The sequence below is a fragment of the Athene cunicularia genome (assembly GCF_003259725.1).
Source record: "Athene cunicularia isolate RWA chromosome 4 unlocalized genomic scaffold, athCun1 chr4_part1, whole genome shotgun sequence".
Lineage (NCBI taxonomy): Eukaryota > Metazoa > Chordata > Aves > Strigiformes > Strigidae > Athene > Athene cunicularia.
Window position 1 is genome coordinate 19,652,158 of NW_020799098.1, and position 26,193 is coordinate 19,678,350.

Genomic DNA, 26,193 nt, shown 5'->3' on the forward strand with positions numbered 1-26,193 from the left:
CATTTGCACTTTGACTTTGTTGGTTGTTGCATTTGTTTTTCATTTTGACTTCGCCGTGTTTTGTCCCTCCTTGTAGACCTGCCTGCTTCCTTTGTATTTGAAAGGATACCCCAGTAGTTCCTTTGTAGTCACAGAACTAGGCATAGACTCATAGGACAAGTTCTGATAGCATGATCTTCCTCTTTAAAAAGCCAAAATACAAATTTTATGGTGTGTTCAGCCTTTTCTGTACCCTGGAGCAAGAGTCACAACTGCTGTGTAAATCTGAACCTGTGGCTTCCTACAGTGCATTGCATACAAGCTTATCTGTTGAACATTTTCATAGGGTTTTTATTTCTGACCACTTATTCCAGTTTCAACACCCACCACCATTTTAAAGCATTGTCTCTGCACCATATTTGTGTACTCTGATGCTCCGTTCAGCTTGTTTGCTTTAGTGCTGTATTGTATGTGTAAAAACAATGTGGTTAAAGGAAGAAATTGGTTATAAAGCATATTTAGCTAATAGTAAGATCAGTGCCACTGTCCTAAAATGTGCTTGTATTCTTCCACAGGCCTTCCTATTTGCTATTCTGTTTTACAAAACTTATTCCCATGACATAGTCTCAATGCTAGTTCTTAGCACTAGTGAATACTGCGTCACCTCATCTCTGTTTCGGTGACCAAGGGCAGAATTCATTGTGGCCTTATCTCTGTTTTAAACTGTTTACTGGCATTTACTTGCAAATCTGTTTACCTTTGTATGTGCTATAAAATTTTGTTTTAATTGCGTTGTGGCAGGAATCATTTCATGGTGTTTTTGTTAAGAAGCACAGAAGTATAGCACAGCTTAGTACAAGAGCCACAGATTTTCATCACTAATTAGACTGAGAATTAAAATAAGTGATACATATATCAGATTTAGAGGATATTCAAGAACAAACCATGATATACACACAGTAGGTAAACCATAAAAAGCCTTTTAACCTTCAAAGACTATTTCAAATAGCTTTTCAGAACTTGACACATGCTTTTGTACTCATTATTTTAAAATTTTTACATGTAAATGCAATACTTTTTATATTCAGTTTCTTTACTTGCAGTAATTTTGCCCAATAGCTATAATAACCCTTGACTTGTAAAGAACCTAATGACTTAGCCTAATTTCTGCCGTTCTACACACTACAGCCAAGTGGGTGAAAAAAAAGAGACTATTAAGTTCTGCTTACAAGACCATTTTACACCCCATTTTTCCCTTGGGCTTGTAGCTCTGTTGTTGCCAGTAGTTATTCTGTAGTACAGAAATGGTCTTCCAGGTCCTTACTGTTGTTAAGATGTCCAGTTGTTCAGATATATTATCTTCCTGAACTTTTTCCTGTGGGGTAATATTGTTACATTTATTGGCCTTGTGAGCTGTTTAATCAATTTTCATTATATTAACAATATCTCAAGATTTTGATAAAACTACTTTAGAATGTTTCAGTATGAAACTATTATAACTGTTCAAGTCTAGCTGTTAAGTCTGCTGTTAATTCTATATACATAGAAATTGAGTGTGTTCAGAATGTTGTTATAGTTCCAACTATAGAAAGAAAAAGCAAATTAAGTGCTCAAATTTAGCTATGCCTTTTCTTGTTTTCTTCTGTTTGGAACTGCATTTCATAATTCAACACTAGCGTAGTCTTTAATAATCTGCTGCTGATGTTCTTCCTAATTATTTGCCTTGAGGGCATCCCACAACCATGTTAATAGTGGTAGTCTGTAATTCTTTTCATTTCACAGACTTGCAAGATCAGAATGGTTACCTGAAATAAATGAACTCAAGACATAAATCAGTGAATTCCCCATATACAAAATATTAATACCAAGTGAAACAAATTATCTATTGGAAGTAAACTACCCACTTATAGATTAAATGACTCCATAGAGGTATCCATCTTGAAACTAAGATGCTCTTTAATTATTAACCATATTATTTACTTTCTTTCAAAAGCAGCTGTGTTTATGAGTACTGAACAAATGTGTATACTTTCCTGTGCCAGACTTGATTTTGTTTTCAAGCACTGTACTGTGGGATTGAGTGGCAGCTTTGTTAGAAAAAGAAGTATATTAGGGTTTCTACTTAACCCTTTTAGGACTGAACAATTTCTTCCTTTTAGAAGCTGTAAAATAAATGAGCAGTTGTAACCTTGTAAACATTCTGTCCGTGTTCAGCACTGCATTTGCCCCATCTGGAGGTGCTATGCTAACGTAATTTTTTTTTAAAAAAAATCCTGTAGCATGTGTATACATTCAGTCTTAAAAGGGTTATTTTTACAAACTGTGCACCTGTAAAGTTTCTTAGCAATAAGGTAGAAAAATGAGCAAGTTTTTACCATAATTTTGTAGAATTAATTGCTCAGTTCCATATTTCATCCAGAAAAACCCTGCAATATGGGCAGTTTTGAGGATTAAATAAAAGTGAAATGTAAACCATATGAAAGTCTTTTTGTCAAGTGTACTCTGTGTGTGTATGTGCATATACTATTGGGGTTTTTTTCTACAAGGCTAGAGGTAAAATGCCATGTTACTGTTCATGTGACAAACATAGTTGAACATCTGTATGATTATATAAAAGTAGTTATCATTTGGTCAGGTGTTGAAACTTGCCATGTTTTTCTGGGGTTTTTTCAATGTTAACCAATAAATATGGGTGTGTGTGTGTGTGTTAATTTTTGGGGGGGTGTGTGTGGATGAACAGTGATGTCATCTATGGAACCATAACAACACAAAAGAAGACCAGCCCCAGGAGTGGAAAAGTCATCAGTAGTTGTGAGGCTATGCACACTGGACTCCACTTAAACGGGATATGGAATGTCCACCCAAAAATCTAAATCGGTTTCATTATTGCTTGTATTATTGCTGGAGTTAGATAAGAAACTGTTTTTTTAATAATGTAAAAAACAAACAAAACGGTTCACTTTTTTGTATTATTTATTAAATAAGAAAAAATGAACTGTGTTTAATTATTTAACTTTAGCAACTTTATTATTCAACTAGTGTATCTGACTTACTTTCATCCTTTTCTTAGTTGCATACTGTCTGATATTTCTTTCAGTTGGTTAATACTAGAAGTAGAAATCTAGCAAGCTACTTATTTCTTGCTTTGACAGGATACTCTAGTAGGACCATAAGGAACAACTAGAAATTATGTACACTTGTAGTTTGCAAGCACAAGTGACACGGTCACTTGAAAAAAATTTCTGAGATGGGAAGTGGACACAGCAGAGGGAGAATTTAGAATAGCAGAAACTACAAGTACTAGTTTTGTATTAAACTAATACAAGAACTACTGGCTTGTCGGTAAGACTGTGAAGAGGCCAGAAGTGATTGTTAAGAAAGTGTGGCAATAGCAAGAGAGAGATTTCCTTGGAAAAAATAGATTATTTGACTGTAAGGATTACAGATTTTCATTGAAACATCTGCAAAGGTGAATGCCACTGTTATTAGACACATAAAATAGCCAGAAACTCAACACTGGTAGAGCTTCTGCTGTTTGAAACAGGAACATTATGAGCAGATTACATTTCAAAATTATTTTAAAGGCTCTTGAAGTCTGTTTCTGCAATGATAAATTGATTCTTCTGACATAGATAGATCTGAGGTTTTGCAAAGAGAACTGTTACTTGCTAAACTTTAGTGTTGGCATAGTTAGAAATAAGAACAAATTACATGGATTGGTACTTGTTTTAGATGAACTAGAGACATTAAAAAAATATCTTTATCTAAATTTTAGCAGTTAGCCATATACCTAGTCTCAGCCATAAATCCTGTTAAAATCCAGAGTAGAGGATTAAAAGGAGAATGGTGTGAAATTATTTGGCTAGAGGAAAGGATTTATTTGGAGGATTACATGCAATATATGCATTGCAGAACTGGGACAGGTAGTTTACCTTTCACAGTGCTCTGTGTAGATTGGAGTTGTGTGCTTTGAATAAGGACAGAAAGAACTTGTATGTGCTCAGTTAGCGTGTCCGTAAATTGATTTACAGATAGTTATTTCTGATACCCATCAGCACATGCTTAGTGTGAGGGCAAAAGCACAAAGAGTTACATCCGTATTTATTTAAAGAAACTTTTGTATTGAATATCAACATTATATATGTAAAGAAGTTGAGGAAGTCTTGATTCTTTGTAGAAGCAAGCTTGCAAGCCAACTGCTGTCTGGAAACGGTCTGATAAAACCTTAAGAATTTGACATCTTTCAGGTTCTGCTTCTTCAGGTATGGAAATGGATGCCTAAAATTTGCTGTTGTCTTCTATGGGCTATTGCCTTTGTCTTTTAATCTCGGTTCCCTTTTCATGTGTACTTTCCCAGATCCTTAATTAGTTTGCAGTTTTTCTCGGAATGTGTGAATTCCGCTGCATGATTTGGGAGGGGAGTCGGTGTTAAGGTGAACTGTAACTTACGAGGCTAACGTGCTGACATCTCTGTGCTGTGGGGTCAGGGAGAAAGAAGTGATGGTTGTTTTTTGAGCTGCTTGTAGGTACATTGAATGGAAGTTTCTACAGACCTGACCTTAATGATCTGCAGGTCTTTATCTGAAGATGACACAAGTAATTTGGAACCATATAAAGGTGCCAGTAAATCTATCTGAATGTAGAAATTCTTTGTTGCTTACTCATCTTTTAATTATATTTGCTGTTGTGTTGCCCCCTCATTTATGTTCATTACAACTTTTAATCTTCTCTGTTTTTAACTAAAATACTTTTATTGTATTTGCTGATTTGTTCACTGGGAAATTTGTCTGTTTCCACCTCTGTCAATCCCCACAGATGTGTTTTACAGGCAAGTTGGGACATTGTGCCATTCGAGCTACTTCTGTGCCATACCTCCATCTCTTAATTTCTGCTTTAGCTTCCTCTGAATGACTTGACTTTGAGGTCTTGGACATACAAATAAATGATAGCAACTGCATTCATTTATCCATTGCTGAATCGGTGCATTAAGACATTTATAATAAATTGCTGTCTATTGGCCATCCAGAAGGATTTTGTTACAGAAACTGTATCCCTACACACCACATGATCAGAATCTTTTTAAGAACTTCATAGTTCTGTTTGAAGAGTAACTTCAACAACTGTGTAAAAGATAGAAGCACAGATCTAGATGTACTATGTTTTCTGTATTGAAATTGTCTATTTTGATAACCAACTGCTCAAAGATATAATTAGTTCTTAGAATCTCCAAGTAACTTTAATTCTGTTTTGAGCCCAGTGACTTTTTTTTTTTCTGAGACTGTTCTAGTGTTTGTTCTTGATTTTGATAATTTTGATACAATTTTACATAATCTGTTTAGAGCTAATCCAGCCAAGCTGTCTGTGCTGTGAAAAGGGATGTGATGCTGAGATCCACATTGGTGTGGTCATTACACATGGCAAATGTGACAGCAGTGACTTCAGACTTGTCTTGGATAGAGACCAAAAAACAACTTTGCATGATACTTCTGTATGTGCATGTAATTGCAGCGTTTAGTTCAGCGTGAACTCTGTTTCTTTACCTGCATCAGCATGTCTCCTGCAGCACTATCTATACACCCATGCAAAAAAAGACCCCAAAGACACAAATGGTTGGTTTGTATCGTTAGTTTCTGTTGTTTCCTTTTGTCTGCAGTAATTAACGTTACTATAATGTCTTAAATTATGTCTTCTTATTGTACTTTTTTCTGTTTGTTCTTAAGTAGGTGTACTTCAGATTCTATTGCAGTTCTTTCACTGCCAACAATCTTACTTGTGGGAATTGGGAAAGGGCAGATATAGGATTCATGGTGACTGAATCTACTGCCTTAGAAAAATGGATTATGAATGTATTATGGTTGGACTAGATGATCTTCAAGGTCCTTTCCAACCTAGTTGATTCTGTGATAATTGGGAATTCCCCAAAAATGGGAGATATTCAGCAACATTATTACATTTTTAATGTGAAAGAAATCATTAGGTTAGGAAATCTGATTTTTTTTTTAATATCTTGGTCTTACAAAAGGTGTTTCTATGCCTTTGAAAGCAGGAATTTTAGCTTTCTCACACTGTTTAACATAGTTCTGTGGAATTCTTCGTTAGCAAGTCAAACAAGTGCCTCAACATACAGACAAGGCAACTTTAGATTTGCCTCTTGATATCAGTGCAGTTTCTAACACATCTTTCTTTTCAGGGAAGAAAGGAAGTGGTGCCATTGTTCCTTTATTCTGCTCAGATTTTATAGGTGTTGCAGCCTGATTTGTGTAACAGTCATTTTAATGACAGTAATATAGTTGCTAAAGTGGCACAGTCTAGCAGCCTGCAGTAATACAAAGCAGAATGCCATATGAAGCCATTAAACAACCCGAAAAAACCAACAAAACATTAAATCTTGTATTGGCAAAAGTAGGCAACTAACACAAAATTCTTGGTGAAGTAGGAGTTTGGGTTTGTTTTTTTTTTTCTAAATGAAAATGTCTTGGGACAGTTTGTGGTTATTACAAATTTCAGAATAGACTTCTGAGCAAACTTGGTTATTTCTGAAGGGCCTGATGCGGATTAGCCTTTGTGTGGGCATGTGCATCTGTTTTGACAGTACTTTTGCTGCTCTGTACTGCTTTTTACAGCATGCTGCGTTTTAAGGAGCCATCTGGGTTTTAGACTCTGCTTGATGTGATGACTTCAGTTGAGAGTGATGTTTGTATCATCTTCCCAGTTTCACACATTCAGAAAGTTTTGGACTTCTAAATCAATTTTAGGGTAAACAGTTTTACCTTGGAGATTTAACAGACATAGAAATCAAACAATGGTCTGAACAAATGGTTTATTTATTTAGTTTAGAAGTAATGTTGATAAGGAAAATTCTTATTTGGGGAGGATAAATGCAGTTGGTAAGTGTTTAAGCTTTCAAATACATCTGCTCTTTCTACCAAATAGTTCATCTTTTCAAGTTAATAATAATTTTATGTTATTCAAAGAAAAAATGTCATGTGATTTGTACTGTTTTGTATTTTTACCCTCAGATACCTTGGCTGTCATGAGCCAAGTGTGTTTCATCCTAAAGTTTATGAACTGGGTGTCTATATCCTGGACCTCTTAGAAATTCAGAGCTTGAAAATAGAAATTTTGATAACATTTTACTTTTGCACTTTTTACTGTCAGCTTACAGGTAAACTTAAAGAAAATAGGTATCAGCTACCAATATAAATGTAATAAATTAGGAAAAAAAAAAAAATCTATCTCCTCTCCCTGGACATTAGAATAGTGAAACAATAAACTAGGCTTACTACCTGCATGGGATTATCTTCACAGAAAGGAGAAAATTTAAATATGTCATGCAGCCATAGCTTTTAAAAACTCTGTGAATCTTTCTGTGTGGCTTGACTTAAGCTACCTTGAGGAGTACAGTTATGAAATATAGGTAGAGTTTTGCTATTCATGTACCAGGATCTGAGAAAAGTTTATTGACCATTTTCCCATTATATTACAATCTAACTGTCTTTCACCTGTACATTCATCCTACTTTAACAAGTAAATTATTTGCAGGTGGTCATATTAGAGTGAACACTAACAATATTGATGTTTATCTTGATTTTCGATTCAATATGTGTCTATGAAAATGTTCCTTTCTTTTAAAAATGTTTAAATGCTAGAAAGCTTGTGAAGTGTTATCTGCAAAAGCATTATGGCATGTTCAATGCAAATTTAACTGCTTTCATGATTCTGATGCAGAAAAATCACAGTCCCAATACAGTAATATCGTGATGCAAAAGACATTTGTCCTGGTCCCAGATGGGGGTGGAAGAAATGAGTTTAGACCTTAAGTTAAACGTAAGCACTGCCAAATTTTTACGTAAGATGGAGAGAGGTAACAGCAAAGGTGAGCACTAGTTTTTAAGCTAGACTGCTGGAAACTTCAGGGGTGATGGGAGTTAAGAATCATGTAATGGATGCAGTCATTAAAGTCTGAGTGTTACATCATATAGGCTAAGAGGATATGTGGTTTGTTAGGGTGTAGGTTTTTTTCCACTGGCCAACAATGGTGTTAGCTCAGAAGGAGGAATGCTCACACATGAATCCCCTCTGTCGAGTACCAGTTTGTCATCTGTCACCTTGATGGCCAGAACTTATGAATCATTTTATCCTAAGCCTAACAATGTAAAATGAGAAAAATCAAATAATAGATAAAATATAATAACGATTCAATAAGAAATGTACTAGCAGAAGAGAGTTACAATTTTGTTCTCTAGGAATTTGTTAATTGTCATTGGTAAACAGTCAATAGCTCAGGTATGAACTATCAAATCGTATACAAGATCTATTGGGAAAGCTCAGGCATGTGTGCCATCCAAGTTGAAATTGTCATGAATTTACCTAATCTTAACCAGTTTGGTATATTTTACAAACCCACATCAAGTTTTAAAGTTGAAAATTAAAAAAAAAGAAAAGTCTGGTTAAGATACTTGCTTTAGATGCAAAGCTGGGACACAAGTAGCTTTCTTTGCATCCCACTGAAGTAGAGTAATAATTTCTCTAGGGATTTATAATCTGTTTTTCCTATTTTCCAGCTAAGAATAGTTCATAGGCATTGATAAAACCCCAGACCACAGAGGCTGTAAAGTCTATTTTCCAGGCAACTGTTTAGTGGGTCCATTTCACCTGGAATGGAGCAAACTGAGGTTTAAATCCTTTTTCTGAAACAGGAGCAGGAAGAACTAAAGCTCTTTCTCATTTTAAATCAGAAATTCTGTCTTAGACTAGAGGAGCTTTTTCCCTGCCAAAAAGGGTTCACGCTGACTGGCTGATCTCCACCACAAAGGTTTTGATTAGGTAGTGTATTAGGAAAGCTCCTGACAAACTCACTTCACCTAACTTCCTAGTTGACGTTATACTGTATAAAGTTCTTCAAATAGTGAATTATATCCCCGAGATGGATAAATACAAATGATACGATGTGCACAAATGAAAAGCAAAGTCACGTTAACCGAGGATGCTAAAGAGCCATCACCTTTGGTACTTTCACGTCCTTCATAAGGATCTAGGCACAGCAGACCATAGACAGCAATGCAAGGGATAAAAATGGATTTGTGTATAAGGGACACTGGAGTCTACTGGACTTCAATCTGTACCTGCTGCCCAGAAAATCCCTGCTGGTTGTTATTTGATGATGAGTATGCCAATAATGTGCTGGGTTTTTACTTGCTAAGCCATCTAAAGAAGTCAGCCTGGTAATCAGCTGAGCTTTTTGCATGGAGAGATGCAGGAATCTCAACTTAGAGGCAGAGCTAAAATTTCAGTTCATTAGGAAGGTGAAATAAGAATTTTTTTCTTGTAAATGATACACAGCCTCCAGCACCTTATTACCACACTAAAACTGTTCTAGCTGCTCTAAATAACCTGAAAAAAAAAAAATAAACCTGCATTTCAGATGGCCCACTGAAGACTCTAGGCTTCAGTGGCCTCCACAGCCCTACACCACCCTGCATAAATGGGTGCTTGGTGTGAGAATTAAAAGTCGCACTAGATACACCTGAGTAGGATTCTGTATTTAAGACAAGTGGGAACAAGCACTTGAAAATAAATACACCATCACCTCTTGGATACCCGAAGAAAAGGGAAGTTGTGCTCTATTCTGACATCCTTACCCAGACAAACTCTCATTGATGACAACAGAATCTGCAAATGTAAGCACAAGATTGTTTGCAGCAGCTGCTGTTTGTGAACAAACAGGATTAAATGGGACTGACCCCAGACTGGGTTTGAAGCAGAACTAGCTAATGAAGGATACGAGGTTTCCAACTCATCAGTACCTGTAGTCATCTGCATCAGGTATTCTGCACCTTTACTTACATGATTTCTTGCAACATTTATCCCTTTCTGAAGATTTCTGTTGCAGGTATAAACTACATCATCTACTCACCCAGGGAAAAAGACATTTAATGTCTACATGTTAAACAAATTTCTTCTTGTTTCAATACAGCACAGTCTGTGTACTCAGTGGCCTGAAAATGCTGCGCCTTCTTCACCAGGTACTAAAAATTTTAATCTACTCTCTCCTTGCTGCCCACACCTCCACCTACCTTAACAATACATATAAATGCACTGCCAGTCTTTAAAATGTATTGCAAAGACTAAAATCTAGAAAATACATCTGTGTCTCCTGTTATTTTCAGTGCCATTGGTAGGCCACGCCGTAAGAGATAGATTAGTCGTCACATCTTGCTTCACGCCATGGAAAGAGCTGAAGGGTTGAAATGCAAGAAACCAAAATGTGCAAAATGATTCAACATTTTCAAAAGGCAATTTTTCAGAGAGGACATGGAAATCCTGAAATATTAATAAAATTAGCCAAAACGCATCAGGAGGAGCAATAAGAAGCTGCTTTAATTTTCTGGATACAAAGCAACAATAGTTTTGTTGGTGATCTGTGTGTGGGAGTGTCAGGTCTGACATACTCCACATGGAAAAGAGGAATTGCCAGAATTAGAGATCAGTCATAGGTGAAAGACAAAGGATTGTATTAAATCTATGAAACAAAGGGGATTTAAGACAGAGATTAAATTTTGCAGTATTAAAAAGAAAAAAGGCATAAAGTTACTTCATCATGTAACTTAAAAAGCAGGTGTTTCCAAGTGTCCCTTCTTCAAAAGCCCTCCCGACTGCTATCTACAATAACTGTTCACACAGATGCAAAGTCTCACAGACACAGGAAAGTACTCAAAAACACTTGCACAAATATGTTCCTCCAGAGAGGACCAAGGACAAATGTAAGTAAATAACAATTCTTGGCTCAGAATCAGAGCCTGAAGTTGCACAGATGGCTACATTCGAGCCCACAGGCATATGGAAATAGTATCAAAGTTCTTCAGTTTGTTTTATGTAGTAGGAGATTAGAAAACATTATTCAAACTAAATTTGGAGGAAGCACAGATGCAGCATGAATCAGTTCTAAAACTTCATTTTGCTAAGTTTATATTAATTTAGAAACATGTTGCTCTTGGTAGAATTAGGAGAATAATTGAATGTACAAGGCATTGTAGTCTAAGCAGACACATAGATTTGGAAAATATTATCTAGCAAAGCCAACTGGTAGCACCAGGATGCGTAACAGACTGCTGCTGTCAGTTGTCAGAATGAGGACACAGAAGCTCTGCAGTGAAAAAGAGCTTTAGCAAAAGTGAGGTGGATGTGGGGCAGGAGAGGCAATACTTACTCCCTCCTAGCAGAGAGTACCTTTTTTTTTTAAAGTTTGTTTACAGGATGCTGGTGAAGAGTAGACTCTTTCAATTACCAGTAACTGTTAAATACAAGCACCACAGTTTGGTGGAGGAGGAGGGGGTTGGTTATGGGGATTTTTTTGATTTTTTTTTAAATAATCCCTTGCTTATTTAGGTACTTGTTTTCCTACTTACCTGACTGCAACTGGTTGTTATGGTTTCTGAAACCTTTGTCTCTTCTAGCTCTGACTGACGGGACATAGGGTCCCTATAGGCTGCCTCCTACCATGCAAGTGGTAGCAGAGATGAGGTCTGTGTGGTCTGGTGGACAAGATGTGGAGGTGCAGCGCTCAGGAGGTCCCATGGATGCGCAGTGTTCTGCAGTATGAGGCTTTGGGGACAGAGGAACGTGGCATTATGTTCTCTTAACCTCTCAGCTAGACTAGAACATTACAGTATTGTGGCAGTGTTGTTCAAACTCCTCCTGTGAGAGATGCCTGACCTGTACAGGCGTGGTATGGTGCTCTCTGCTTGGCAGCAGTACTTTGCATGCAGCAGGTTCTCTGTGGCCCTGAGAGTACTTCATCCAGCTTCTCTGCTTGGGGCTCACTGCAGAGACTCCCAGCCCCTGGGGGTCGCCTGGTCGGTCCTGCTGTCAGAATCCCTTCAGCAGCAAAATCCTATGCAAGGCTTGTACAAAAAAAAAATAATTCCAGAATAGTTGTTTTCTTTTAGACCTTGCCTAAAATGAGTGCTTTCATACCCAAAATGAAGTTGGATTTTCCTTCCATCTTGCTTCCTGGAGAAACATTTGTCTGCCCTGCATGTGTCTCTGTCACATACAGGGCACAGTTGCTTTTTCTCTTGCTCTCAAGAAGGTCTTGACAATCCAAAACCAAAAGCATTTGCAAAGATTTTCTCTCTCCACAGATCAAATTGCATAGTCCTTGTTTCATTATTATATTTTTTTCTCCCACTCTACAAGGCTGAAATGTTTCCTGTTCACCTTCCCTTCCATTCCTTACCCTCTTTGGGCTCTGCAGAACCATGTTTCCAGCTGCAAGTGCATTGGATTCAGCTTTGTTTTCAGTCACCATCTTTCTAAATATTCGTTCTTCTACCAGTCTCATTAACCTCGTACAAATCTATAAAAAGCAATGTAGGACAAAGCTGTACACCTGCAGCTTGCTTGCTCTCTCTCTTCCTCTCACTCTCTAGGCAGCCCCTGTAACTGGAGGCTTGGTGCCTTGGCTTCAGTGTGTAGCAAAGCAAGTCTGTCCTGGTTTTAATAAATATTTGACAAATTAGTTCAGTGAAAGAGTCACATTGGATGTTAATAAATATTCGATGTCTTGTGGAAAACTCTGCCTTTCAATAAATGTTCTTTGAATTTCCACCAGCTTTTACTTTTTAGTGCTTAAAAAAAGGAAGGAAATAAATACAAAAGGAAAAAAATGCTTGAAAAATGCCGGGCAATGCACAGCTATGCCTGACAGTCTCTCATGGACTGTATTGTTTTGCTTCAGTCAGTTGACACTATTTAAACAGGTTTCCTATCTAATAAATACAAGGGCACTGAGATATGTTTTTCTGGAGACTTTTCCTAGATTTGCAATCCCAGGAAAGCGAGGACTTTGATATCAGCAGAACTTTCTTGTTAAAAAGCCACTGTGAGAACCTGTCTTATGGCCAACAATTTGCTTTAATCACCACTGATTTTTCTTGTAACTCAGTTGAACACTAACCATATCTGGACTGCAAATCAAAAGCTCTTTGTCTTCAAGACACAGCAGCCTCCTCCTCCTGCGATGATCTCTGTCCTTCCCCATCAGAAGATCAGAGGTGCATTAAATTAGTTGTAGCACCCTGGAAAGCTGAAAAACATGAGGGTGGGTTTTCAACAGAAGCTGTAGCTGTGCCCTCTCTGATACAAAGAATTAGTTTCAGTGCCATAACTGTATAATGTTATTTTTCCTACTTGCCTGTGGACTGTGTCAGGATCATCTTTTGGGAAGCCACCAGAAAAACAACTCTAAAGACAGAACGTCTTGGATGACATTACTATCCTTATATTCCTTTACAATAATAGCAAGCCAGTCGTACCAACACTACCAGATGCCACCACAGGGTCATGGACTGAGTTTTGAGCCCGTTTCGAGCAAGAAGCAGCTCTGGTTACTCTGCATCTACCTTCAGTTTAGCTATGAAATCCTGAAGATGTCGGGTATTAGAAGGCCCATAGCAGGTTTGTAAGAGCCAAGGCAGCATTCGCAGCTGGCTGGCCAGTTCTCTCTTGGGCAGTGTCATCTGTTTATTGCGCTTGCCCCTGTGCTTTCACCTCTGTGTGTCATTCTTCATTGTGTCATGAATGAGGCCTCTTATCAGTTGCTGAATTATCAGAACAGGACCCTGAGCCACTGTTCATCTAATAAAAGAAAAAAATCGACTCTGTAAGCTAAGAGCATGAGCAGCTCCTCCTCTTTCCTCTGGGTTTAGGTTCTGTACGTGACTGTTCTTCATGCTTGTTTTGTAGCACTGGGATTTGTATGACGTTCATGGGAGCTATGCAGTGATTTGTCCACTGTTTTAAATCAAACTCATTATATAAATTGCATTTCTTTATTATATCAGGAGATATTTTAAAAATTTTCAATAACTGCTAAAATAGCAGGAAATTAATTAAGTGGTGCATACCCCATAGGCGATAATTCCCACTTGATATTTCTACCTGCTGATGCTAATGAAGACGTTTTGTTCTCGTCTCACAGTACGGTGGACAACTGACATCTCACTGGCTCAAAATCAGTGCTTTTTGGACACAACTGGGAGCAGAAGCCAAAGAAAACTCTTAATGCCATAATTATTCATAGAGATGCAGACAAATAACTCTTAGTAGGGATGATTTGTGATTAAGCAGGAGCTTTACACATCATGAACATCTCCTTTGCTTTATTTTTTTTTTCCTTTGGTAGGTACACAAGGCAGCCTAAGAAGCATTGCATGAGGAAAAAAGAAAAAGGTTATGTTAGAAATGGGTCTTTTTATAAACTACTTAGAAATTCTGCCATCTTTAAGGCACACATTACTATAATGGGGCTGTAACTAATGAGAAAAGAGCCAGGAATGGGTTGTGTGTAAAAAGCTGGAGCTGTTTAATAGAAATGAATAATGCATATAAAAAATGGGTAGGAAAACTATCATCAGATGGTGAGCAAATAGCTGACCTACATGTACACCTCTGTCAAGTATGGTTTGGTTGGTCTGTGTCATATTTTAAATGGAAGAGCAAGACATTTTGTGAAAACAAAACCAAACAAACCAACCAACCCCCAAATCCCAGCTTTTTTTTTAATACTCTCTCCCACCCTGTCTCTGATGCTCTAATAAAAAGATTGCAGCCTCTCCTTTCATATAATTCTTCTTCAAAGCCATTAAGTTCTATCTTTCTTATGTTTCCTCTTGAGAATAGACATCTTTTGCCACTAGGAACCCTAAGTTTAGCTCAAGATCCATTGAATTAAGACTGAGGGGAAAAAAAAAAAAAGTAGCATGTTTACCAAAGTTCTGAGAAATGGAAGAGAAGGTAAGTACAGTCCTTGAATCTAAAGATGCTCTTCATGTATCTTAATTTGTATAGAAAACATCAGCTATGGAAAACTGGGTATCTGAGAAAATAAAGGGGATGAGTAGCTATTAAAATCCTCTCGACACCTAAATGAATACTTCCAAGATTTATGTTTCATCAGGGAAAAAACAATCTAAACTGCATTCACCATTGTAATCATAAGATTACAAGATGGTTTGACTGCAGTCAGTAAATGCCTACCACATTCTGGTCTGTGCATATTGTGAGTATATCTGACTGTAGATTAGCTTTGATTCAGAAACCCTACCAGTGTTCTACCCTGTGCTACAGGGTCGTTCATCCAGATTTTCCTGGCAGCCTCTATCTGTGAGGTCCCATGAAAGGCAGCTATCTTCAGATCAGCCTTCTGCCCTAGTACTGTTGTGCATGTGGTCTGAGCAAGTGCCTAGTTTTAAGGGAAACCCTGCTAAATGCTGTTAGATACTATGTTAGCATGTGTTTATTTGCTATGCTTTGGCTGCAATACTTCTTTATTGTATTGTATTATTTCAGTATCATCTGATCCTGAAATAACCTATTCCAAGCCAGAAAAGTGTCATGACGAGCTGCGATGTGAGAATGCGGGTTGCACCATCCCTTGGCTGGGAGGCAGGAAGAACTGGAGGGGATGGAGGAGCAGGTGGGAGGCCAGACAGCCTCACCACCTCACCAAGAAGGGCTTGGTGGCATGAGAAAAGAGGCCACGACTTGTGTAAGGGCATGTAAACCTTTAGTGGCTGGAGCTCCATATCCACATGCTGCTTTTTATTGAGAGTACCTTTATTTTGCCTTGGAAACAGTAAAATACGTTTTTCATTTGAGCCCCCACCAAGTGCTGTATTTAGCAGTATTTTAGGCACCTGTCTTAAAGCACACCCTAATAATAGAAGTTGCAAGTAATAATGACAGAAGTAGCAAAGGAGGACTTGGACGTCATTTAATACTATGATTTTGTTTTATGAACTAGTATAGACCGTTTGTTTGAGCATGCCAGGAGCCAGTGTTCATGAGAGACGATGTGTGAACTCAGACATAGGGTTGTGGGAGGCAATTGCAGAACTGTTGTGTTATGGGCAGGATATATTGCTTGGAGCAATGTGTTTCAGGAGTCTGTCAACCAGAGATGATAGGGGGAAATGAAGACAAGAGAGCTTTCTGGGAAAGTAAATCTGTGAAGGAAAATAACCCTGTCAAATAGGTAAAAAAAATAGCAATTGTTGGTGGGGAGAAAGTAAACTAGAGACTGGGAAGGGTACAGAAGAAAAGAAGATGGTGACATGCAGCTGAAAGAGAGAAGAGAAAGACAAAGGGAGAGAAAAACCTAGGAGTCAGGAAAGAAAGGGGAAGAAGAGAAAGGCCAGATATTTATGGGCATTATACACCTGAAATTTATTAATTTGCCATTTGTCTACTACATCTGGGAAAGAGTTTGCCTTTAGGTACTCCCCATTGTACATTTTTTAGGATAGGATTTCTTCCCCCAACCTCTATAATGTTACATTAAGGAGACTTCATGGGATCTTTTATTTTGATATGTTTATTCTACCCACATTTTTTGCTGAAGATACATTTCCACTAACAGCAGTATCTGAATTAAAGGTGCTGGGAGGATTCCATGGCTCTTTATCAATGAAAGGGCAACATTTGGAGTCAGGAATGACTTCTGAAATGCACAGATTAGGGAAAATGGTGTTAAGATGCATGCAGTTTGCAGAAAGGCTGTGCTAGGAGTCCAGAGCAGAAGATGGTAAAATGACTGGATTGCACTATTGCCTTTTAAAAACTTAATTCTTACTCCTTGCTGGAATTTAGGTTAAGGATCATGACTTTGGGAACTCAATCAAAGAGTTAATGCGTTGGTTTAAAAACAAAAAAGGTGTATAGGGGGCAATGGAGGGGAAGAGTGACACATGCACAGACAGAGCCTTGGACAAAAGGATACATGTCTGTTTCTCACACCTTCCCTGATTGTCACCCGACTGTCACTCCATCAGGAACTTCTTCTCCTGCCTCCCTCACTTCATCACCTCCAAATTGTGCTCCTTGATAGTTATGAGTGGGGAATCAATCAGAGACTCTGCTCCTTTCAGCCACAGGTACTGGAGGCCACAGGGAGCTGTGATCTGATTAAGGCATTGTTGAAAATAGCTTTTGCCTTTCATCTGAAACCACTACACTCAAATCAGTGGGAGCAGGAGAAAGGTGCACATACTACTTACTACACAGGCTCTACAGGTACCAGACAACCTACATCTACAAAAAAAGGAATTTGCCTTTTGAAATGCATACAGAGCTGTGAAGTAAGCTGTCTCTCTATACAGTTCATAGCCAACAATATTCATATCCGGTATATTGTTAAAATGTGATATCTTTTTTTTACTTAAGCAACAGTTTTTAAACTATGCCCCATAGTAAAGGCAGACTTTCAAACAGCATAAAATACTTCACAAATATTTTTTCTGCTCTCACTGTTCCACATAAATCCAAAAGCAGTTAAGTTTGTTCCTTCAGTCTCAACAGGCAGGGCCTGTTTATAGAGTTTATAGAGGGTCTCATCCTCATCCTTAAGTGAAGTAAAATTTTCATTTCATCATTATGAATTAAATCCCATAATTTAATTTGGTGGGTATTTGCAAAAGGTCAGATCAATGTCAGTAGTTTCAGCACCATTCCAGGAAGAGTGCTGTTTTATTAACGTGGCAGGCAAAATATTGTTTCTATGGATTGTGCATAAATAGTGTTTAGAATTTTTTTTTTTTTTAATTTCCTGTCTGTGGACGAGCTGTATGTAAAAAAAATAATAGCCAAAGTTGTGTGCTAAGTTGTATGGGTAAACTGTTTCAGGCAACAATTGAGTGTAGAACATGGATCTGGGTGCCTAGAACTCAAACTATATTTCCAATTTAAAATAATTCTGTAAAGAGATCAGATTTTCCTGATCAAAAGCTTTGAGAGGGGTTATATTTAATATCCACATCTACATTCCACACTGTGCTCAAATTTAATCTGTGTCTAATAACAAGTTTTTAAAATTATACTGATTCAGCTAGAAGATATAATCATCTCCAAGAGGATATTTTCACAAAACAAATGATATAACTTTACCTGTCAAGCTCCACAGAGCAAAGGGCATGACCTGAACACTCACAATCACCCGTGCACTGCACAGGGAAGAGACTGGATTCCTTGCTCAACAAACCACCAATAATTGCATCATCCAAAGTGGGTTTTTTTTCTATGTTCAGTGTGTTTACAAATACATGTAGTTGGAGAAAATAGTTCCAAAGTTTAGAAAAACTATGTTTTCTGACAAAGTCTTTCAGCCTTTGCTTGTCATACCTGCTCTTTCTGCCTTTCCACATCCAATGGCTTTTATTTCCATGTGGGCAGTACCATGCCAGGAGTGACTGTGAATATATTTGTGAAATGTATGCCTACCGTGGACATCATCCTACGTCTTCAGTCCTGTATCTTTTGTAAAATCACCTCTTTGCCTTTATCCCATTTATTCCTGTGCTTCCCAGTGTGACAATTTCCACGTGAGCCTTTGGGGCTCATCTAAGGCCTTACCACTTGCATGTGTGGGTTCTTGCAGCTGCACAGAAGAAAGCCAGTTCTTTGTGCTTGTTCTGTGGGGTTTATTTAAACCAAAAATACATTAAATTGTTAATTTAGGTTATATTGCTTAACTGAAGAATGCATTCCATCCACAAAGTCACCAATATTATTTTCATTTAATTTAAAAAACAAAAAAAATTACTTGAAAGCATTATTTTTACATGGACAAGCCCATTCTCCCCACCCTAAAATTCTTTTAATTGACATTGACACCAAAATGATCTCAACATGTATTAGCTCAGATAAAATAATGTGAAAAAATACTACAAATGTAACTGAAATATTTTGATTATGAGGCTTAGATATTGAAGTGAAAACTGCAATACATGCATTCATGTTTGAAGACCATCTATTAGTGTCTTGGAAATCTTAAAAGATATTCAGAACCGCACCTGAAAACTGAGCAAAACTTGATGTAAAGGACACCTATTTTTACAGGAGAATTTATGATAAATAGAGCATCTTGTAAGGCTTTTCATAAAGTCCTTATCTTCAAAAAGCCCTCTTCCTCCTTTGTACTTTTGAAGAGAAAGTGATATAAAGCTCAGACAGTGATAGCATCCATTTCCCATAAAATTCTCACTGCGTTTACTGTCAGCTGAAGTGTTTCATTACCTCAGAACTAAATCATGTTCAGCTGATGCCACAGTCACTTTCCAAGACCACATGATAGATACTTGGCTTTCTGCAGGCCACTCACTGACTCTTCTGATGCAGCTCAGGGGGGTGCAGATGCATTCATGTGAGTATAAGAACACTTGGAGAGTGAAGCTCCTGTTGTCTTGCCCTCCTCTTCATCCCCAACCTCTCCCCGTACTGCAGTGGGCTTTTGCTTTGCACAGCAGGTGAAAGTGGCTAGAAATCCCATGCGGAAACGCTTGTTCATAAAGCAGTATATGATAGGGTTCACACAGGCAGATGTATAGGACAACAGGTGGATAAAGGAGATAGGGGCCCCTGAGAGACGCTGGTCTGCTGAAGTGGTGTCAAACGCGCGCCAGGCATTGACACTGAAGATGGGAGTCCAGCAAAGGAAAAACATAATCACGATCACCATCAACATGCGGATGACAAGTTTCTTGGCCATTAAGTTGGCAGAAGAGCTGCTGCTTCTCACCCTGTCTATTTTGCTGTGGCTAGTAGCAGAGAGCTGTTGCAATGGCATTTTCCTTTTTCTTTTGGTTTTGTTGAGGTAGCATCCATCTCCATCCTCATATTTGGTGCTGCAGGTACTTGCTTTTCTTTCTGTACATATAAATTAGTGCTTAAATAGTTGGCAAAATATCTTTGAATAGTGATTCAAAATAAAAAACAAAGAATGGTGTCTAAGTCTAAATAAATAACATAATTCATGGCTGAACAACTGCTGCAAAGGAAGCACTGGCCTACTTCTGAGTCAGTCAGAAGCTGACCGCTTCAGCTGCTCTGCATCTGCTATCTCTATTCTGATGTTTTAACTCTATACAAATTGATGCAAAAGATGTAAGAATACCATTTGCTCAAGTATTCACTGAAGAGAGATTTTAATATTATATATTTCTATCTTAATTTGACAATTTTTATTGTGGTGTTTATTGACAGAAATGGTCCTCATACATGGCCAGAAAAAAAAAATAAAAATCTTGGTATTTCTAGAATAGGCAAATTAAAGATTTAATTTATCCTGCCCAGAGTATTTGCAAACAAGCCATAGGTGAGGAATTATTTGCTAGTGAATAAGGGAAAAATTTCAATCCACAAATGCATCTGGCAGGTTCACTGGTCATAATAATCTTTTTTGCAAATAGAAAATTTTGCTTTTAGTAGCTTCAAGATGACTGCTCATACCTTCAACTTTAACTTAAAAAACCCTCCAAACCTAAACATATTGTTACCTCGTGAAGATTTTCTTTGGCTGGCATCAAATTTTATTCCTCTGTAGAGTTCCAAAGAAATTAGGCCATATGCAACCATCATTATAATCCCAGGTATAAGAAAGAGTATGAGTAGCAGGAAAGTGTACCTAAAGAATCAAAACACAAACTAAGAACAGGGAACAGCACAAAACCAGAAAAAAAATCCTTAATCTCTAGGTGAGAATTGGGTGGGGCAAGTTTTCAAGTTTTTTCTGAAATTTTTTCATGCTAATATGAAGCACCATTTTGACAGCTCTGGAAAGTAGAAGGTTTCCACCTCTTTTTCTCCTTCTTCCCCCAAGAAAGTACAGCAGGAACAAGGCTATCACGGCTCCAAAACATCTGTCACACAACCTCTGTAGGCTCAGAGGAGATGGACGCTCCCACAGTGGTTAGAGGGGGCAGAAGGTCTCTCTGCCCATGACTAGGGCTCCCTGCTGTCACCAGGTGAGCGTCAGATGCCCTGTAGCTTTCAGTGATGTAAAAATGGCCTTGCAGAAGCCAAATGAGCAGCTGCTGTTTCTCAAAGGAGTCCCTGATACAGGCAGTCACCACTTCGGTGAGATCGGACTTGCCAGGGGTCGTGGCACAACCTGGGCTTTCATCCCTGGGGCCATGCAGAGCACCTGGGGAGGGATCCCAGGGCCAGCAGTCCCTTTGCTGAAGGAAGCAGCTTTTACTTGGTTGCACATCTGTTCCTCTCCTAGGGAGCTTCTCTAATGTGATTACAAGCTGGGGAAGTAAGCCTGTTTAAATACATTCGTGAGTCTATGTCTCTTCTGCAACCTGGGACTTTGGTGCAAACTCACTAATGCACCTGGTTATCTGCAAAGACATCACAGAGAACAGAATTTCACCCTGCACCCTCCCTCCTCATCTGAACTCACACTTCCAAATACCTGAGACTACCTAAAGCATTAATACAAATTTACTATGTTTGTGGATACACCATACTGAAGTGGTGCATACTTTAATCTTGTTCCCAGTTCCAACTGACCTTTAGTATCCAGAAAAATCTTACATTTTCTCAGGGACAGTTAAAGTGTTTAGTCACAGTACAAGGACACAATGTCTAAATAATATTGCTGCCTGATAGTGCTACCATTTACTTACTCTGCCTGGACATGTAGGACTTGGAGCACTGTCTCTCCCCTCATCTCCCTCCCCTGTAAGTGACCAAAAGGGTTCAGTTCTCAAGAAGGGCATTTGCAACCTCTCCAAGTTCTCATATTCTACTTCTCTGCTTCAGAGGACCTTCAGACAAACAAATTAACAGGCAAGGCAGCACACAGAGGGGCACTTGTATGTGTCTGCATTTCTCAAAGATTAATCAAGGATTTCTCTGAAAACATTAAAGTTTATGTAAAATGAGTAAAACATTATTCCTACTTGAAGAGTGACAGATGCTTTATTTACAGCGACAGTAGGGGCTTAGCAAACCATAGTGTGAGAATCATTGCCATGTTGGATATCATTCCTATGACAAGGGAAAAGTCACAGAAATGTCAAAATGTAAGCAGCTTAAAAAACACGGTGGGATTTTTATTTTTTTTTTTACTTCTTAAATAAGCATGATAGAAGTGTAAATGTTTGCTGAAGGTTAATACTTGATTTCCAATAGGCTTAATGCTACCATGAAATCCTGTTTTCCAACAGATAATTATGCATTTTCTAACAGTCAGTTATGTCTTACCAAGACTGCTGTATGACATCACTTGGCCAAAGGAGCCGACACATATTTGCTGTGGTGTTGTTATACTTGGTAAAAGGTACCAGTTTGCTGTAAATTGGGTATGGTGACATGATAGTAAAGGAAACACACCAGGTAGCAGCAATCACTTTCAAGGCATGAGATTTTGTCTGCCAGACCCTGGACTGCAGCGGTTTGCAAATGGCACTGTATCTCTCCAAAGATATGGCAACCAGGCTGAATGTAGATACACTCACAGAGACACCTGTATATATAAAAAAATAAAGGTTTTAAAGGTTTATGTCATTTTCGAAGAGTCTGGCTAACTTTCTATATACATATAGAAAATGAAAAACATAGGAAATTATTTATATACATCATACTGATTAAGTCAGCAAAGAATGTGTGGGCAATGGGTCTGGGCCTCCAGACTGATATTCCTGCTCTGCTCTTCTCTAACTCCAGAAGTCCAAGAGAAATGATCCATTGTGTCAAACCAGGAAATTCTGATAACAGGGAAAGAAGACACTTTTCCTCCTAATTCTTCTCTTTGCTACTGTGGTTTATCCACTCCACTAATTGCACTGAAATTCAAACAAGCATTTTAAATCAGTGGGATTATGTTGTTAGTTACACTTTTAACACAGAGGTTCATAGCCCCTCTTCTACTGTTTTAATTTTTTTAAAGTGTCCTGCTTGACTGGTGATCGCATTTTCTCATTCAAGAGAATTAAATATGTTATCACTTTTTTAATTAGATGCTAATAGAATTACAAAGCAGGAGCAATGAAGTAATGAAGTAGAATTTTTGTCCTTCGAGTGCCCTTAATTTCTTCTGTTCATATATTACAAAATATAATGCAGTCGTCTGTATTTCTGCCACTGAAGTGCCCCAGTTTATCACTGCAAGATTATAAATATTTCTTCTTAAATTTGTCACTTTTTTTTTTTTTCAGTGAATGAGTTTTCCTTTAATAGTCTTTGTGAAGGTTCTAATGTGGATCAAAATATAAAATGTGAGTATCTTTACAGTTTGCTTTACTCAAATTATCTCTAGTTTAAACTAAGTCTTCCTACATCTAAAAATGAAAAATTGAGCATAGGTGATGCAATGGATGTCAGTGTCTGTTTGTCAGCTGAAGCTTCTGTTGACCTGAACTGCTAATGGGAAATATCCACATTCTGACTCTTAAAATAAAACACTTCAATAGTGAAAAACTTCATGTTCAAAAATATTTCACTGGAATTTTTTTAATAAAGTAATTTACACAGTGTGGAATAAGAGAAAGATGACAATGCTTCAGTAATATTTTATGGTATTTATGGCAGCAATTCATTATAACTGTTTAAACATGGCCTTTAGTTTTATTGGTTTTATCTACAAAAATATGTTGATTTCCCATTCGCACACTTGAGGTGTATACTTTCACATTACATCAAAGTTCCCAAGGGCACAGGCTGAAAGGGGAGCTAAGGTTTCTGTAATTAACCAAGGGTCTCCCAAGGTAGTAAAAACTTAACATAATGTTAGCTTTTTTTTTTTGCTTTTTTTTTTTCTCCCAAAGAAACAAGCAAACGCACAGGAATTATTGAAAGTGAGACAAAAATCACTTACACTGACGTACATAATCCAGGCATTTTTAAACTCCTGGCTTCACAGCCAAAGGGAGTACAGCAAGGCATATAAAAGTGACGCTTCTTAAAGTCAGCCTTCAAAACCTGTATCTGTGTTTTGTGGTGTCCTGGTGAGCTCTGATCACACCTGGTCTGTTCTCAAAAAGGGCTTGCTCTAACTTCCAGCTCTGCAAATGACACCTACTTTGGCCTATTTTTTTTTTCATGTATCACTGCTACCAAAAGTCTGTGGGCAGAATCTGCCCTTAGAGACGACTGTACAAACCTGCTCTTTCTGATGGGTGATCTGAATGCTGATAATAACTCTGTCAGTGATGGGTAAGCAAGCGCATGTGACAGGTTCCTCATTAAAGTTTGATCATGCAGTGTACTTCTCACTTAATGTGATCCAGAAAAACTCTTCTGTATGTCATTAAAATTAAGTGGGTGCCTCTGTGTTTTGCTGGATAAGACTGAGGAAACCAGAACCATGAAGATTTGCATCACAAAGTTGTTTCTCTGTGATTTTTGCTGACTCTTCAATGGCAGATGGAAACAGGTTTTTTCACTAGTCTTTAATGTTCTTCGCACCTATCTCATTAGTCAGTCTTCAGAATAGGTATAAACTTCCCAGACTTACCCATGAAATAAGTGGCAGTTTTGCAAACAGCACTACCAAAAATAAAGTCTTTCAGCAGGTTGGGAATGAGGGTGAATGGCATGCAGAAAAGGCAGAGCATCAGGTCGCTGACTGATAGTGACAGCAGAAATGTGTTTGTGACTGTTCTCATCCGTTTGTTTCTTATCAGCACTGTAATTACCAGCATGTTTCCCAAAACACTGAGCAGAAATATCAAACAATACAGCAGAATCCGAATTATCTGATGCAAATCTGAAAATTGTCACAAGGAAAAGTCATTTATGTGGTATACAGCTCATAGACTAGTATTATATGTTTCATCTTTTAATCAAAAGGTAAAAGCCTTTCTGTATTCAGTTTCAGTAAGTCTTATGTCTTTACATCAATGCAAAATCAGTGGAAGTGCTGAAATGCTTAAATTTATTCTGATCTACTGAATTGCATAACATTACAATACAATACATGCAACACAATGCACATCTGGAGAATCAACTACAACTTCTTAAAAGCATGTTCTGCTCACGCTACCACTCAATTATCATGGGAGTTCCAAGGTAAGAAACTACACAGCAGTTAAAAATATTTTAATATAGGGATTTTTTTTTTCAGCCTCAGAGTGCTATAATTTCATATTTAATCACTTTCATACACAGTATCAGATCAGATAACTTCATTATTATTTAATTGCTCAGAGAGTAAAAATCACGTTTCTCCAAGTCCTTAGCACCTGTTTACATTTTGTGCCCAATAGTGGTACTGTTTATTTTTCCATTATAGCCAATTTTTGTTCTAGCTGAATTTTTAACTTGGAAAAACAACACATACTAAATTATTTCTTGCATGTTTCTCATCCTTACTTATCAGCAAGCAGTTGATTTTGCACTCCCTCACAGAAAAAGCCTTGTGTAGCTCTTTCCTTCCATAGTATGTCTCAGAACTAAAACTGTCTGAAAAAAAAAAAAAATCTATTTTTTATACATACCTTTAGAAGGATAAGGTGGATCATCCACACAGAAAAAAGTATCATTTTCCAAGATTATATCACACAGGAAAGCAGTAATATTGGTACCGTTCCCAAGGAAGCTAGCATCAACTATTTCCATTCTTCAGTATCCAGAGGTTAGCTTTGATGAAGAGGAGGGCAGGTTTGTAGCTATCTGCCCATTCTTTCAGTAAACAAACACATTTCTGAATGAAATGTTCAGGAGAAAAACAAGAGAGGCAGTTGTGCAAGGAAGCTCTTCTAACTCTCTGTCAGGAGCACTCGGCACACAGAGTTCTGTTCAGGCTGAAGAAGATTTATTTCAGGGGCACACAAGGCAGTTCAGAAAAGCAAAGCATGCGTGCACAAACACTCTCACACATGTGCACCCACAGCCACACACACACATCCCCTTCAGCATTTCTTTAGATCCACCCTCTTCTGTTACTGGACTACTGTTGGGATTATAAACAGGCTAGAAACAGATTACAGTGTTAACCCCTTGCGAGATTGCTTCTACTCACATCTCTGCAATATTTCTCAGAGGAAGTCTGTTACGCCATGGCCAGTAAATCACAACCACTGAGAGATGAGAGTGATAAATCCTTCTCTCAACCAACAACAAAATGGTAAGACTAGTTGAATAAAAGGGCAGAAAAGAGAAAAACATAGTGAAGATTTTGCATGCCTTGCATGAAAACAATTCCTATCTTCGTATTTTTCAGAGCAGACTGAAGACTGGGTATGCTTAGAAAAACAAGAGCTGTTCCATTTATCTCATTTGGTGAAGTGCTAACTTCGTACAAAAGCACTGTATGTGCCTAATTCAAACTCCAGCAAGTCAGTACACAGACTCGCTAATTTCAATGTTCTGCATCAAACCTTATGAAAATATGATATTACAATTATCGGTTACTATAAGCAGAAGCCTACATAT

At 37.9% G+C, this 26,193-nt stretch overlaps 1 protein-coding gene across 1 annotated transcript; it reads right to left on the bottom strand.

Annotated features, from left to right (window-relative positions):
- Positions 1–18,848: 18,848 nt before the first annotated feature.
- On the bottom strand, positions 18,849–25,562 carry CCKAR (cholecystokinin A receptor). Its single transcript, XM_026847064.1, has 5 exons — positions 25,257–25,562; positions 24,275–24,526; positions 22,024–22,285; positions 20,310–20,437; positions 18,849–19,680 (listed from the first exon to the last, which is right to left on the bottom strand). Exons 1-5 carry the CDS (start codon positions 25,375–25,377, stop codon positions 19,154–19,156), a joined length of 1,290 nt encoding a protein of 429 aa, XP_026702865.1. The 5' UTR covers positions 25,378–25,562; the 3' UTR covers positions 18,849–19,153.
- Between the last annotated feature and the right edge of the window lie 631 nt (positions 25,563–26,193).

What these genes read in the sequence shown, in the direction of transcription:
- CCKAR (XM_026847064.1), bottom strand. Translation starts at nt 25,377, where the DNA reads ATGGAAATAGTTGATGCTAGCTTCCTTGGGAACGGTACCAATATTACT. An exon ending in TCCACCTTATCCTTCTAAAG is followed by an intron (nt 24,527 to 25,256) that starts GTATGTATAAAA and finishes GACAATTTTCAG; the next exon opens with ATTTGCATCAGATAATTCGG. An exon ending in CCAAAGAAAATCTTCACGAG is followed by an intron (nt 19,681 to 20,309) that starts GTAACAATATGT and finishes TTATATGTACAG; the next exon opens with AAAGAAAAGCAAGTACCTGC.